Source organism: Protopterus annectens, chromosome 6.part0, assembly GCF_019279795.1.
Source record: "Protopterus annectens isolate FY-2018-M chromosome 6.part0, PAN1.0, whole genome shotgun sequence".
Taxonomy (NCBI): domain Eukaryota; kingdom Metazoa; phylum Chordata; order Ceratodontiformes; family Protopteridae; genus Protopterus; species Protopterus annectens.
Genome location: NC_056737.1, coordinates 1,410,981,315 through 1,410,994,059, shown reverse-complemented (window position 1 = coordinate 1,410,994,059; position 12,745 = coordinate 1,410,981,315). Strand labels below are relative to the sequence as shown.

The 12,745-nt window shown below is 37.8% G+C and overlaps 1 protein-coding gene across 1 annotated transcript in view; it reads left to right on the top strand.

The window, feature by feature from the left end:
* Positions 1-12,745, top strand: part of LCT (lactase) — a 773,291-nt gene that overhangs the window by 665,793 nt on the left and 94,753 nt on the right. Inside the window, exon 16 of the mRNA XM_044073664.1 lies at positions 4,802-5,038. Within this exon, the coding sequence (XP_043929599.1) occupies positions 4,802-5,038 (237 nt within the window). The remainder of the gene's footprint in view (positions 1-4,801; positions 5,039-12,745) is intronic.

Genomic DNA, 12,745 nt, shown 5'->3' with positions numbered 1-12,745 from the left:
GAGTTGTTTAGTTTGACGAGAATGCTTTTATCCTTCTGGGTGCTGCACCTCCTAATTTTTGCCATGATTTTCCTCCTTCTGTTATAAAGTCTATTGATTTTGTGATTCTACAAGGGTGGCTTGTTTTCTGAGTTAGTTCTGTGCTTCTTCCTGGTGGCTGCTTCTATGCACCTATTAATATGCTTGTATAGCATTTCTGTGAACAGTTCTGCATAGGCAGCAGTGTTCTCAGGGTTTATGTGGGCTTAAAATTTTGTCATATTATCACTTAATAGCAGGAAGTTAGCCTTAGAGCAGTTCCTGAATATTCTATGGTTAGCTGGGGATGCAGGTTTTAGTTTTACTTCAAAGGAGACCATTTTGGGTCTGACCTTACCAGAGAAGACATTACACCAGGGGGTGTGCAGCACTCTCCCATATTAGTGAGGACCAGATCCAGTATGGTTGCACCCCTGGTTGGTAGACTGACAATCTGGTCCAAGGAGTTTGTGTTTACAAAATCCAGGAATCTCTGTGCCTGTACATTTGGTGTCATATAGAATTCCCAGTTAATAGTGGAATAATTAAAGTCACCCATGAATATGGTAGTGGGGTGGATGGTGACTGCTTCCAATAAGTTTAAATACATGGTATGGGTTTCCTGTGTCATAGATGGGGGACCTATAGCTTGCAAGGAAGTGGTACTAGATTATGCCTATGGTAATTTCAACATGGAGTTACTCAAGTGCACTATCCTGTTTGACCACTCTTGAGGTATATTTATTCTTGATGTAAATTGAGAAACCTCCACCTTTAGTCCCTAACTGTGTAGTAACTAGTCTGAATGTGTGGAAGGCATTATAACCTTGCACTGTCAGTATGCTGTCTGTGGCTTTAAACCATGTCTCAGTGACCGCACAGATGTCAGCATTCTCTAGGGTGAGGAGAGCTTCTAAGGAGTGGAGTTTTTTGTTTAGACTCCTAACACTGAGCAGTAATACTTTTAGATTTTCTTGGCTTTGATTTGCTATGCTGGAAGTACTTTCAGTTTGGCATTGCCTAAAAAGGCACTATGGGGGAAGACAAATGTTTTAGCTAATATTCAAAAGCCTAGAGGGGTAGAGGTGCAGACCATCCCTTCCATGCTGACAATATTGCACCCCCGTAGAATGACACCAGAAACTAAGCCAGTTAGTAAAGTCATCATCTTCTTTTCGTACAGTGGCATCATCCTTGGAGAAGGTAAAATGCTGCTCAGTGCTAGGCTCATACCAGCCTGGGACACACATATTCTGAGAGCTCCATGATTTCTCTCTTCATATAGTCTAGGGAGGTACATCTCAGGTCATTACACCCACATGGACTATGACTGTGTCATACTGGTACTTGTGGTCCAGTGACCTGAGTGTGTGTGTGTGTGTGTGTGTGTGTGTGTGTGTAATGTGGCAGATCCTAGCCCCTGATAAGCAAATGACCATGACTTTCTCCTTACTCAGCCTGGTGAGAGGGACATCAGTGTGTCTCATGATGGAGTCTCCTATGATCAGAATGTTGAATTGTATGGTGGCTTGCCTTATGGGCTTAGAAGTAGAGGCTCCATGAGATGTGACTGTATGTGTTGATGTGGGTGCTGTTTTGAAAGAGTGTATTTGGGGCAGCTGAGGGTATTTGTTATGTGTACCTCATCTAGGAGGGCTTTTGGGTTTAGGAAGGTTACATTTAAGTGCTTCAGCATATGTGGGTCTATATGTCTGCTTTGAATTGTGTGTGATGGGTGCAGTGCGTGTACTACTGACAACCTCATTGACATTAGGAGTACTTTTATGTGAAAGCTTTGCCTCCAGTGACATTGTGTAAATACATCTCTCACATACCATATCAGTTTGTTTGAGAATTGTCTGGTTGTCTGTAAACATGAGGCAATTTCTACATTGCCTCAGGATGCCCATATCCACCAAGCTGGTAATGGAGAGAGTGGGAAAGTTCATATCCATGGCAACAGACCCTTTTTATTGATTAGACATTTGGAGTGAGAATATAAAGCAATGTCAGAGGTATCCAGTTTTCAACTCTGGAAACAGTGCTTGTTACTACAGACTAGTTGTCCTGTGTGCAACTAGGTACTGGTGAAATTTCAGTTGTGCTTTTTCAGGAAAAATGTCACTCAAGGTGTTTGTGTCTATAGAGGGCTCTGCCAAACACTTTTAAGGAAACTAATAAGTAGACCCCATAAATTTAAGGATGAAATATTTAGACAGATATTCTGAAGTTAGAAACAAATTAAGCAGTACTTACTGAAAACAAAGACTTAGCTTGTTAAGAATGATGAAAATGGGGGAGTCGTGTGAATGGCTGCTGCCCGGCTACTACTAGTGCTGGTCTCACCACAGCTTCACTTTGCTGGGATACAATGCTCCTTTGCTTCTTCACTCACCAGAAGCAAAACATTAGCATCAATCCCAAGATGAGAAGCAGGCCACAGCCTGTTTGATGATCCACAGTCTTGTCCCAGATGATGCAAGGGTCTGTAGGTCTTGTTGTAGCCTTTTTCTGCTAGATGCCGTGAATAGCAACCAGACCAAACAGGAACATTAAGCATAGACACTCACTGCTCAACCAGAACCAGGAATCAATGCACTCAGCTTCTTGTCTCATCAGGAGCAGAATATAAGCACAAATTCCAAGCTGCCACCTATGAAACAGTTATTAGACTTTCCAGTGATCAGCAGTCTCCAGGAAATAATATCCCTGTGTTCCTTCTATCACCAGGAGAAAATAGAAGCACTAATCCCAAGATAACTACTAAGAGACAGAATGTGGGCTCTCCAATAATTGGTGGTCTTGCAATAGATGTTTCAGATTTTAAAAATAAGATGGAAAAGATGGTTAATATCCTAAGCACTGAGGTGTGCACTAAGAAGTTAGATAAAAAAGAGGGGGGTAACTTAAGGTTTAGCTGTCTAAGTGAAGTGCCACTAGTTTTAAAACAGAAAGATTGAAAGGGGTGGGCACTTTGTATTCTGGTTCTTTGGAATACGGTGCGATGGCCAATAAATGTAAATAGTTGAAGGGGAGTGATTTCACAAAATGATAATTTTGTGCTTACAATAGCTAATGAAAGGGGAAAGGGAAGGAGATATGTGGTCAAATTAACGTAAGGGACAGGCAATTAGAAAGATATTGGAGTTTAAGAATACAACAGCACCACTGTGAGTGGGTGAGAACATTTTCTGTGTGACTCACAAGAGACACAGCTGTAGTTTTAATATGCAATTAAAAGCAGAATACAAGTAAAACACAATGTAAAGGAAAATTGCAACATACAAAACAGAAGAAGGCAGTCAAGTAATACAAAATACAAGAAAGTACAAGCAAACTAACCTTTCCCTCACAGTAAGTTGTAGTAGAGTCTGGGTGAGCTTTTCCAGTAAAACCATAATTATGTAAATCATTAATGCCTGATTAATTTCAGAGAGTGAATTTAACTCTGCATAAAATGTAACAAAATAGTTTTATTTGTGAATTGTTGAAGGAGTTAAGGGGAATGACCAGAGTATTTTCTGAAAGTTCTTCACTGAAACATTGTTTAATTATCAATGCAATCCGCAAATTTGTGCAAATAACCTCTCATTGATGCAGACAAAAACTCAAAAATAACCACTCACTAACACACCCTTGTTTACAAAAAAAAAAGAAAGTAATTAATTAATTTATTAATTTATAAATTCTTTCTAAGTAAGCACAGCCAAAGCATATTCTGTTTCTGTATTTCTGTTTTAGGTAATGCTAAATAAACATATTGCAAATTAACATGAAAAGCGAAGGTTAATACAATTTTGAGTTGCCTCTTAATGGCAAACCATCTATGGGGTCCATGTATATTGAGATACTGAATATTGGTAAACGACCATACTAGAATCATGGACTTAAGTCCCTAGAGGATCGGTGGAGGAACAGGCTGACGAAGGTACTGACAAGCTGTAAATGGTCATATGATCAATAGCCCTGAAATATATTTGAATCTATGCATTTATAAGATAATAAGAAGGTGTGCATGTGTGCGAGTGTAACACATGTAACTAGTCACTTAGTGATAATTAAATAAGTAACTTGCAGACTGACTGAGAAAAACAGTTTTAAGTAATACTAGGAAATAATGAATGTCTGAGCTGATAAAAGTAATGTCTCTAAAGCTGATATTCAAAACATGTAAGCTATCAGCATTTTTCTGAAATAGGAGCAGCTATGTTCATTACTACAATGTTTTTTCGATATTGTCATTTACATTGCCAGACAGAAAATGAATGACCTGACCAAGTAAGTTAGTTTCCATTTATGAAAGTGTAATCCATGCTTATTTATGAAACAAATTTCAACAAATCTGACGTGATGTTATATATGATGCAGAATGATTACTAGACATACCTTACAGCCAGATGAAACAGACAGAGTAAAATAAATCATTACTGTTGGATAATGCAGTTCTTTCATTAAACTACATGGATGATAGCTATAGCTGAACGATTAGACGCTGAAGGTTTGTGTCCTGGTATTTAACATTTGTTTCTTCCTTATGCACATGCATCATGGTTGGCAGACAAGTGACATTTATATACATACAAAACGACTATAAAGATATTATTTGTTTTGTCCATTCAGTTCATGATATTAATCAATGGTTTGTAATTCATATTCCATAACCATTTATATGTATCAGCTATGATGGCTTATTAAATGCATTGTCTAGCATTATAAGGAATGGAAGAGATCCAAGCTTTCTATACTAGAAAACTGATAAATGTGTTTTAATTTTGTTCTAAAGCTTACAAACTGGATGGTGTTGATGTACGGGGTTACACAGCATGGACTCTGATGGACAATTTTGAGTGGGCAGCAGGCTTTGCAGAACGGTTTGGTCTCTATTATGTTAATTTCTCAGATCCATCTAGAACCAGAATCCCTAAAGAATCAGCAAAGTTTTATTCAAGACTGGCGCGATGCAATGGCTTCCCTGATCCTGCCTCTGGGCCACACCCATGTTTAGAACCCGAGCCTGAAGGTAAGAATGATTATTAAATTAAAACAGATGCAAGAATTGTGTGTCCATATTAAAAGTCTCATTTTGTGATTCTATACACACATTTATTTATTCATTTATTTATTTATTTATTTATTGTCTCTGACATTTGTTGACCAGGAAAGTCCACTGGGTCAGACACCCATCTTCAGTGGAGGCCCGGGGAGAAAAGCTCCAGTTACAGATCAACATTCTACAACAAGATAATATTTACAATAATAAAATATTGAACACTTTTTTAAATATTTCCTAGTGATTAGTAATACAAAGAGTACAAAGTTTTATACAATCTGGTTAAGTGTTAGTAGTACAAATACAGTATTTTTAATGCCATTTGTTGTAAGGAGGGAAAAGAGACAGTAGATACATTCATAATAAACAGTTCATTTATGCACTTTAATATATGGGAAGTTAGGATTTAGCCTAATAATGATTGTAGAGACAAAACAGTGATTAACATACCTTAACTGATGTAGAAAAGTCAATGAAGTTCAGAGGATTTCAAAATTATTTCTTGAAATCAAAAAGAGTCATACTAGTCAACAAAATCTTAGAATTTGTTTATGGTGGTCTAGAGTTCTAGGCAGAAGGACGCCAAGTTTCTGTGGTTGAGAAAGCATTTTGTGTTATTTTTAGGAGATCTGGGAAGTTGCTAGAGGACGATATGCATAGTAGAATCGTGAGCGTAATGGATGAGTGAACTTTGTAGGGAGACTGTGTGGAGATTATTTATAAATACATTAAAAGGCAAAGGTCCAAGAATGGACCCCTGGGGGTGTCCTGTCTTATTAACCAGATAACCAGACTGATTGTTTTTCCATCTGACAGATTGTTGTCTGTTGTTTGGGTAGGTGACGAACCAGGTTAGCGTATGTTCGGAGCATCCTAATGTTACCAGTTGTTGTAGTAGTTTACTATGTAATGCTGAGTCAAAAGCTTTGGCTATATCTAATAAGACTACTGTTGTCAATAGACCAGAGTCCAGTGCTTTGTTCACAGTATCAATGAAAGAAAGTAAGGCTGCAGTAGTGCTGTGTGCTGGTCAAAAGCCATGTTGGGTAGGGGCAAGGAGATTGTTGTCAAAGAGGGGTTTTAGTAGTTGAGTGTGTGTATACTTTTCCAATATTTTAGATAGTGGTGAGAGAATGGAAATGGGTTGATAGTTAGTTAAATCATTAGTATTTCTGCCTTTATGCAATTTGGTTATGATGGATTTCTTCCAAATGTGAGGGACTGTGGATTCTGAGATTGATCAGTTAATTAGAATACTGATGGGGTAGGCTTTTGCTTCAGCACCAAATTTCGAGTATTTGGGGGAAAGGTTGTCGGCAGATAGAGAGCATGGTCTTAGTTTAGTTAACAATTTAAATGCTAGACAGGTGGGCACTGGTTTCAGAAAGAATATTGAAGTTACTAGGGTATTGTTAGTGGTTTCTTTGCGGAATGAGGGATGTAAGCTGGGATTCTCATGAGTTGGGTTTGAGGTGCTTATCTTATTGTTGAGGGAGTTTGTTATTGGTGGGGGTTCTTTGACAAGTTTAAGAAGGCTGATGATAAAGTGGGAGTTCAAAATCTGAACAATTTGTTGTGAGTCTTTATCAGGGGATGATGACGGGTTTTTGTGGTCTCAGGATTAAGGAGAGAAGAGAGTGATTTCCAGAATTTTTTGGGTTATTGTTTTGACTAGATAATTGTTGTGAAAATATTTTTTTTATTTTTACATTTTAACTAATTTCTTGGCTTCGTTATGAAGTTGTTTGAAGTCAATTTAATTTCCTTGTTTTTTGTTTTTATACCATTGTTTCCAGGCTTGGCCTCTGGAAAGAAGAATTTGTTTAGTAAGCCAATGAGCATGATTAAGTTTTCTTCTTTTGTACCGAATGGGAGCTAAAGTATTTAGGGTATCAAGGAAGACCTTATTAAAATAGTTTGCAGCATCTTCTAAGGGGAATGTTTTAGTGGGGTCCAATTCTGAACTTTTAGGGAGTAACTGAAAGTTATTTGGTTGAAGTTGGTTAAGTTTCTTGATGTTCCATATGAGTGGGGTTTGGGTACCTGAATATGGGTTCTATGTGTAAAGGTAAATGGTCTCTTAGGATATCATGGAGGGTACCAGTGTTGGAATATTTGTGTGGGCCGAGACTAGGATCCAATCTAAGGTGGAATCTGGTTGCTTGTTTAGTATTCATGTAGGGCATGTGACAAGCTGTGTATACCTGGGCAGGTTAATACAATTAGCTGGGAAGTTTGAGATTACATTTTTCCAATTAATGTTAGTATCGCCTAGAATGATAGTTTCATTGGATATGTTTTGGGTTGTCCAAGATAGAAACTCTTCAAGAATAGGGATGTTTAGTTCCTGGGGGACATACCTCTCAACATGGAAACATCAAAAATCTGGACAAGGCCCATGAAAAACAGGTACAAATCTGTACACTGATTTGCATACACAATTGTGTAACCCCACCCACTCCAACAGAATTGTGGGATACCAGCTTTCAAACGTAAACTGAAGAACAGACAACCAAAATATGGCACCAGAGTCTCCCTGCAGCCATACCTGGCTATTTCGCCCCATTTACCATAAACACTAATGTGCATACTGCTTTACTTCTACAAGGATTATTTGGAGTTTATATTTACATTTTATAGCACAATGCACAAACACTAAGACATATGCTAAACAAAGCAACACTGTCTCACAATGAAAATAGACTTGGCATTAAAACTTCTCTCCCCTTGAAACTCACATTCATTGAAACCGCATTGAAACCCGCATCACATACATCTGGCCAGTGGTGGATAAAGATTACCTTTGGGCTGTTTTCAAATCATAGGCCCCTTGCACACAAAACATGAAACATACATGTGTTCGATGATACTATACCTTCATGAATTTATTAAATTATATTACTTGCATAATACACCACACTTGTTAGACTTAGAGCACATTTTAAATTTATTGTTTGAACATTGATGACAATGAAACAAAATAAATGAACCAATAATGACTAAACTCCCCAATTCAGAACATTTCCATCATAAAAGTCTACTTCGACGCACACACACATTTATATATTTTATATATATATATATATATATATATATATATATATATATATATATATGAATGAGGAAGGAACATTACAGCACTGTTACACAATTAAGCAATTAAACAATTTGTTTTTAAATAATGTCATTGTACAATACCAATAACTGACTCATGGGTGTGGGTATATAAGGCTTTTACCTGATGATCCTTGCGCATTTATTTAAATATTTCTTTATATATCCTTGTCAGAGGCAATTTGCGGCAAATAGTGAGAAGCAGTTTCAAAGCAACAGACCATTAAAGTTCATATTGCATAAAATGTAAAGAGTTACATTTCTTTTGTTGCTTTGTGTTGCCTGTGGCAAATACATTAAAGCGCTATAGTGAACTCTTGACTCTCAGCTCTACAACATTTATTTTTTATGGCCAGTAGGCATTTAATAAAATTCAACAGAATATAAATATTCTCACATGTTCAAAATTACTCGAGTTTGGATGGCAATGTCACTTATTTGATTCACAGAAGACCAGAGAGCTGGAAATTGAGACTATCAGGAAGTCTAACTAGGAAGCGCGATTACTGTAAAACTGAAGGGGTGGGAAGGTAAGGGCTTCCTTAGTAAACAGAAAACAGGTCAAAATTTCCACAAATAAATACCTTAAAAATAACTGATTGGGCCATGTCAGAATGTGACTACCAGACAGGGTCAAATAGCAATAGGAGTATTTATTTGCTTAGAAGCCTTTCTTGCAAAGCAAAGATCAGATGTAAACATACTGAATAAAAACAACAGAAAAGAGACAGAAAACAGAGCAAGAGAGGTAAATGTAATTCTGGACTGGCATTTATTAACCTGCGTTGGTGGATTAAATAACTACAGCTACAACAGAGGGACACAAAGACACATGGAAAAATCAGAATAAAGCTGCTTCTACAAAGTCAATAACTAACTTAAAACATTACCAGGCAAACAGCGGCTTTAAAATTGAATACCTGTTTACTTTGCTTGTATTTGTTTTATGGAAAACAGTTTGTCATTTATCAAAGCACAAAAAATAGAATCTGCTATCTGGAGTATGAAAAACATGTTGGCTAATCCTTTTTTTTTGGGGGGGGGGGTCCTTTTTGATTCATTCTTTAACCTACTTTGCTTGTTCTTTGACTCATCCATTTGCTGATTTCCCCTTCCCCATGAGTTGCCACAGTTTCCATTATCCCTCTCCACAACAGCAGAAGCATAAACAAGTTGAATGTATTTTGTCCACTAAATGTATACATTTATCTCATTCATCATGTAGGTTGAGACATTCTTCAGATGATACCCAGAAAGAAAAAGTCTCCAGCTGTGTATGCAAATATTCAAATAGCAGTACACCCTTTAGATCTGCAGTCAGTTCAATCACAAACATTACTTCTACTCCACAGTATTGCATGTTCTTAAATCAACAACAGCTAGAACAACAACAAGTTTATAGCAAGCACAGAAAGTGAATTCATATAATCATACTTGCAGCTTTTTAGCTCTACCTGTACTGTCTGTGTATTGGATATCCTGGGAAGTGCATTATACAATACACAATGTGAGATATGATGAAGAGCAATATCCCTGTGATGCAGCCAGACTGCCTGTTACACAAAAGATTCATTTTGCTTATTTCTGACAAAGTGATAAGATTTTCCATTCTGCATTTTTTTTTCAATTAACTGCTTAATTCAATTAATGGCTGTGGCGAGGCCTCGGCACTGAGTGGTTGCAGTTCCATTAACCGACGCTTACAAGTCCTAATTGACTTGTATTGTGAACATGTGAATGACCGCTGAAACCCATTGAGATTATCAGGCATGTGAAGGAATGGAAGTAGATTGTCAGATCTTTCTCTCAATCTCATGCAGAGTCACAGTGGTTTGTCAGCTAGGTACAACATTTTTTGACATCTCTTGGTGTTTTCTAAGCAATATATATATATATATATATATATATATATATATATATATATATATATATATATATATATATATATATATATATATATATATATATATATATATGCATTCTTTGATATAAAGGAATTCAGTTAAAATGATAGCTGAAGAATAAAATGCTATATGTAATTATATCTCTATGCACGTGCACACACACACACACACACACACACACACACACACACACACACACACACACACAATTTGTGCAGCCGCTCCATTCTCAGAAACAACTTCTAGGCAAGCTTCCTCTGTTCTCCTTCCATTTCCCTCATTCCGCAACATAATTACCTGTGCAGGCACTCCATTCTCTCCTCAGCATAATCTGTGCAGCCACGCCATTCCTCCATTCTAGGAAACCATTTCTTCTAGCCTCCTCCTCCTCCATTCTCCTTCCATTGCCCCTGTGCATCCGCTCTGTTCTTGACTTGTAGCCATTCTGTTCTCAATTCAAAAAACAGCCAGGAAATGAATGCATGCACATGCACATCATTATCCGACAGGCTGGCAGGCCACCTCACAGAGATGATGTCATCACACACGCATTGACGTCAGCACAAAAGCAAGGAAAAAAATTCAAAAAAATAGCCGGGAAACTTGGAAATTAAGGGGTGCCACTCGGGAATCATGGCAACCCATGTTTTAGACCCCAAAACTCTGTAAAAAACAACTAATTTAGTACAGTTGGGAGGTATGCTGGGGGAATATACATTGCTGCTATGCATAACTGTTTACTATTATTTATTTGTTGTTGTTTTTCTTTCAGCTTTTCCCGGTTAGGGGTCGCCACAGTGGAACTCCGGTCTGCTAATGATTGGCAGTAGATTTTTTACAGGTGCTGAGGTGCCAGCTCAATGCTTAACCTTCAACGAAGGCATGCCCATTCTACGCATGTCTTTCGAATGCCACTCGACCGTGGGGAGGACATGCAGACTCCACACAGAAGGCACTCCAGCTGATAATGATGCTAATAAAATTTCCGGGTTGCCAAAGGTTGGGTCTGGTTTAGGAAAGGATGCAATGGTTAAGGAGTTATGGTAAATTAAAGCTACAACCCCCTTTCTTTAAGCGTCTATCTTTTTGTAGGATATTGTAACCAGTTGGAACTATTTCAGTGTCTGATACATGTGGCTTTAGCCAAGTTTCTGTAACAGCTACATTATCAGTGGTATAATGAGACAGCCAGGCATGAAATTCTGTAATTTTGTTACAAATACTCAGTGTGTTGATTGCTATCATAAATAGTTTTTGAGTGTTAGTATGTGATTTTGAGGAGGGAGAGGGGGTATAGCTGATATTGGGAGAGAAGGAAGGGCCAAGATTTGGGTGTATGTCAGCGCTTTGAGATAGTAATAAGAGATGATTTAGAAGGTGTGAGAGGTAGTAGGTTTTAGAAGAGGACCTTACTAAAGTATAGGGAATTATTTTAAGTTTGTTGTTGATGGTGAGGACTCTGAATTTGGTAGTGTGTACATTGCTACAATTGAATAAAGATGATGAGATGTTACAGAAGCTAATTATATTGGGTTGCGGTGCTGTAGCTAGGATAGAAGTTCTTGAAGATAATGAGAACTGCATGCTCAGGTGGGAAGTGGCGTGGGTTAGTATGAGAAGAGGAGTGCTGTGAGAGAAAATGTAAATGATTAGCTGTATCATGTTGGGCATTTTGTAGAGTAACTGATACAGGATACAAGGCAGAGGTGAAATTTGTGGTATTAAAATGTTTGAAGAAACTGGTTGGTGTTTAAGGTATTACTGTTGTGACTATGCGAGTGGAGGAGTCTACTAGAGAGGGAGGCTATGGAAATTAGACATGAGAATAAAATAGGAAAGGTAATATTGCAGGGAGTTAAAATGTAGAGTTGCAGATTGTATATGTTTAGTGGAAAGAGGGGTCTGGGGTGACATAAATTATAGAGGGGAGTGGTAAAGGGAGTTCTGGTGAGAGTGTGTGGAATACATAACTGGGCGTGGAAAAATGTTATAGGATGTTGAGTGATTATGGGTGGGGTTGATGAGTGGTGGTTAGAGTATAAAGTTAGAACAAGTGGGGTGGGTGGGAATTGGGGGTAGGAAAGGGGAGCAGAGTGAGCCCGAGAATAGCAAGGATGAATGGAATGGATAGACCCATGAGACACCCAGACAACAGCCAAAACAAAAACTATCAGTCATCAGCTGCAAATGTGCAGCATCCATTTCAAGTCTCTGGTAGGTAGATTTAGCAGGAAAATAGGCTAGTAAAAATGACTACCAATATTAGAAAGGTAGTGGGTTTGGGAAGGGGAGGGTCAAATTAGGGGGCCTGAGATAGTGTGATGCCACTGTTAGGTTATTATTAATACAAAGGGCAGTTTAAGTTATAAAATTATTTATACAAAAGTCAGTTTACTATTTAAATTTTATTTGTACCCTAATCAGATAACACATACACTGCAGGCACCTTGGGTGTTCGTATTTGGGAGACAATACCTCATAACTTGAGAGGAGGAGGGTATCCTGGCACACTTTTCAGATAGAAAAGATTTACCCGATAGATAGTTAAAGGACTGTAGAAAGAAAATAAGAAGAAAGTAATTTAAGATAGGTGATACAACAGGCAAGCATTCATTTTGCTATACAGTATAAAAAAGTGAGTATAACAATTCATTAACAG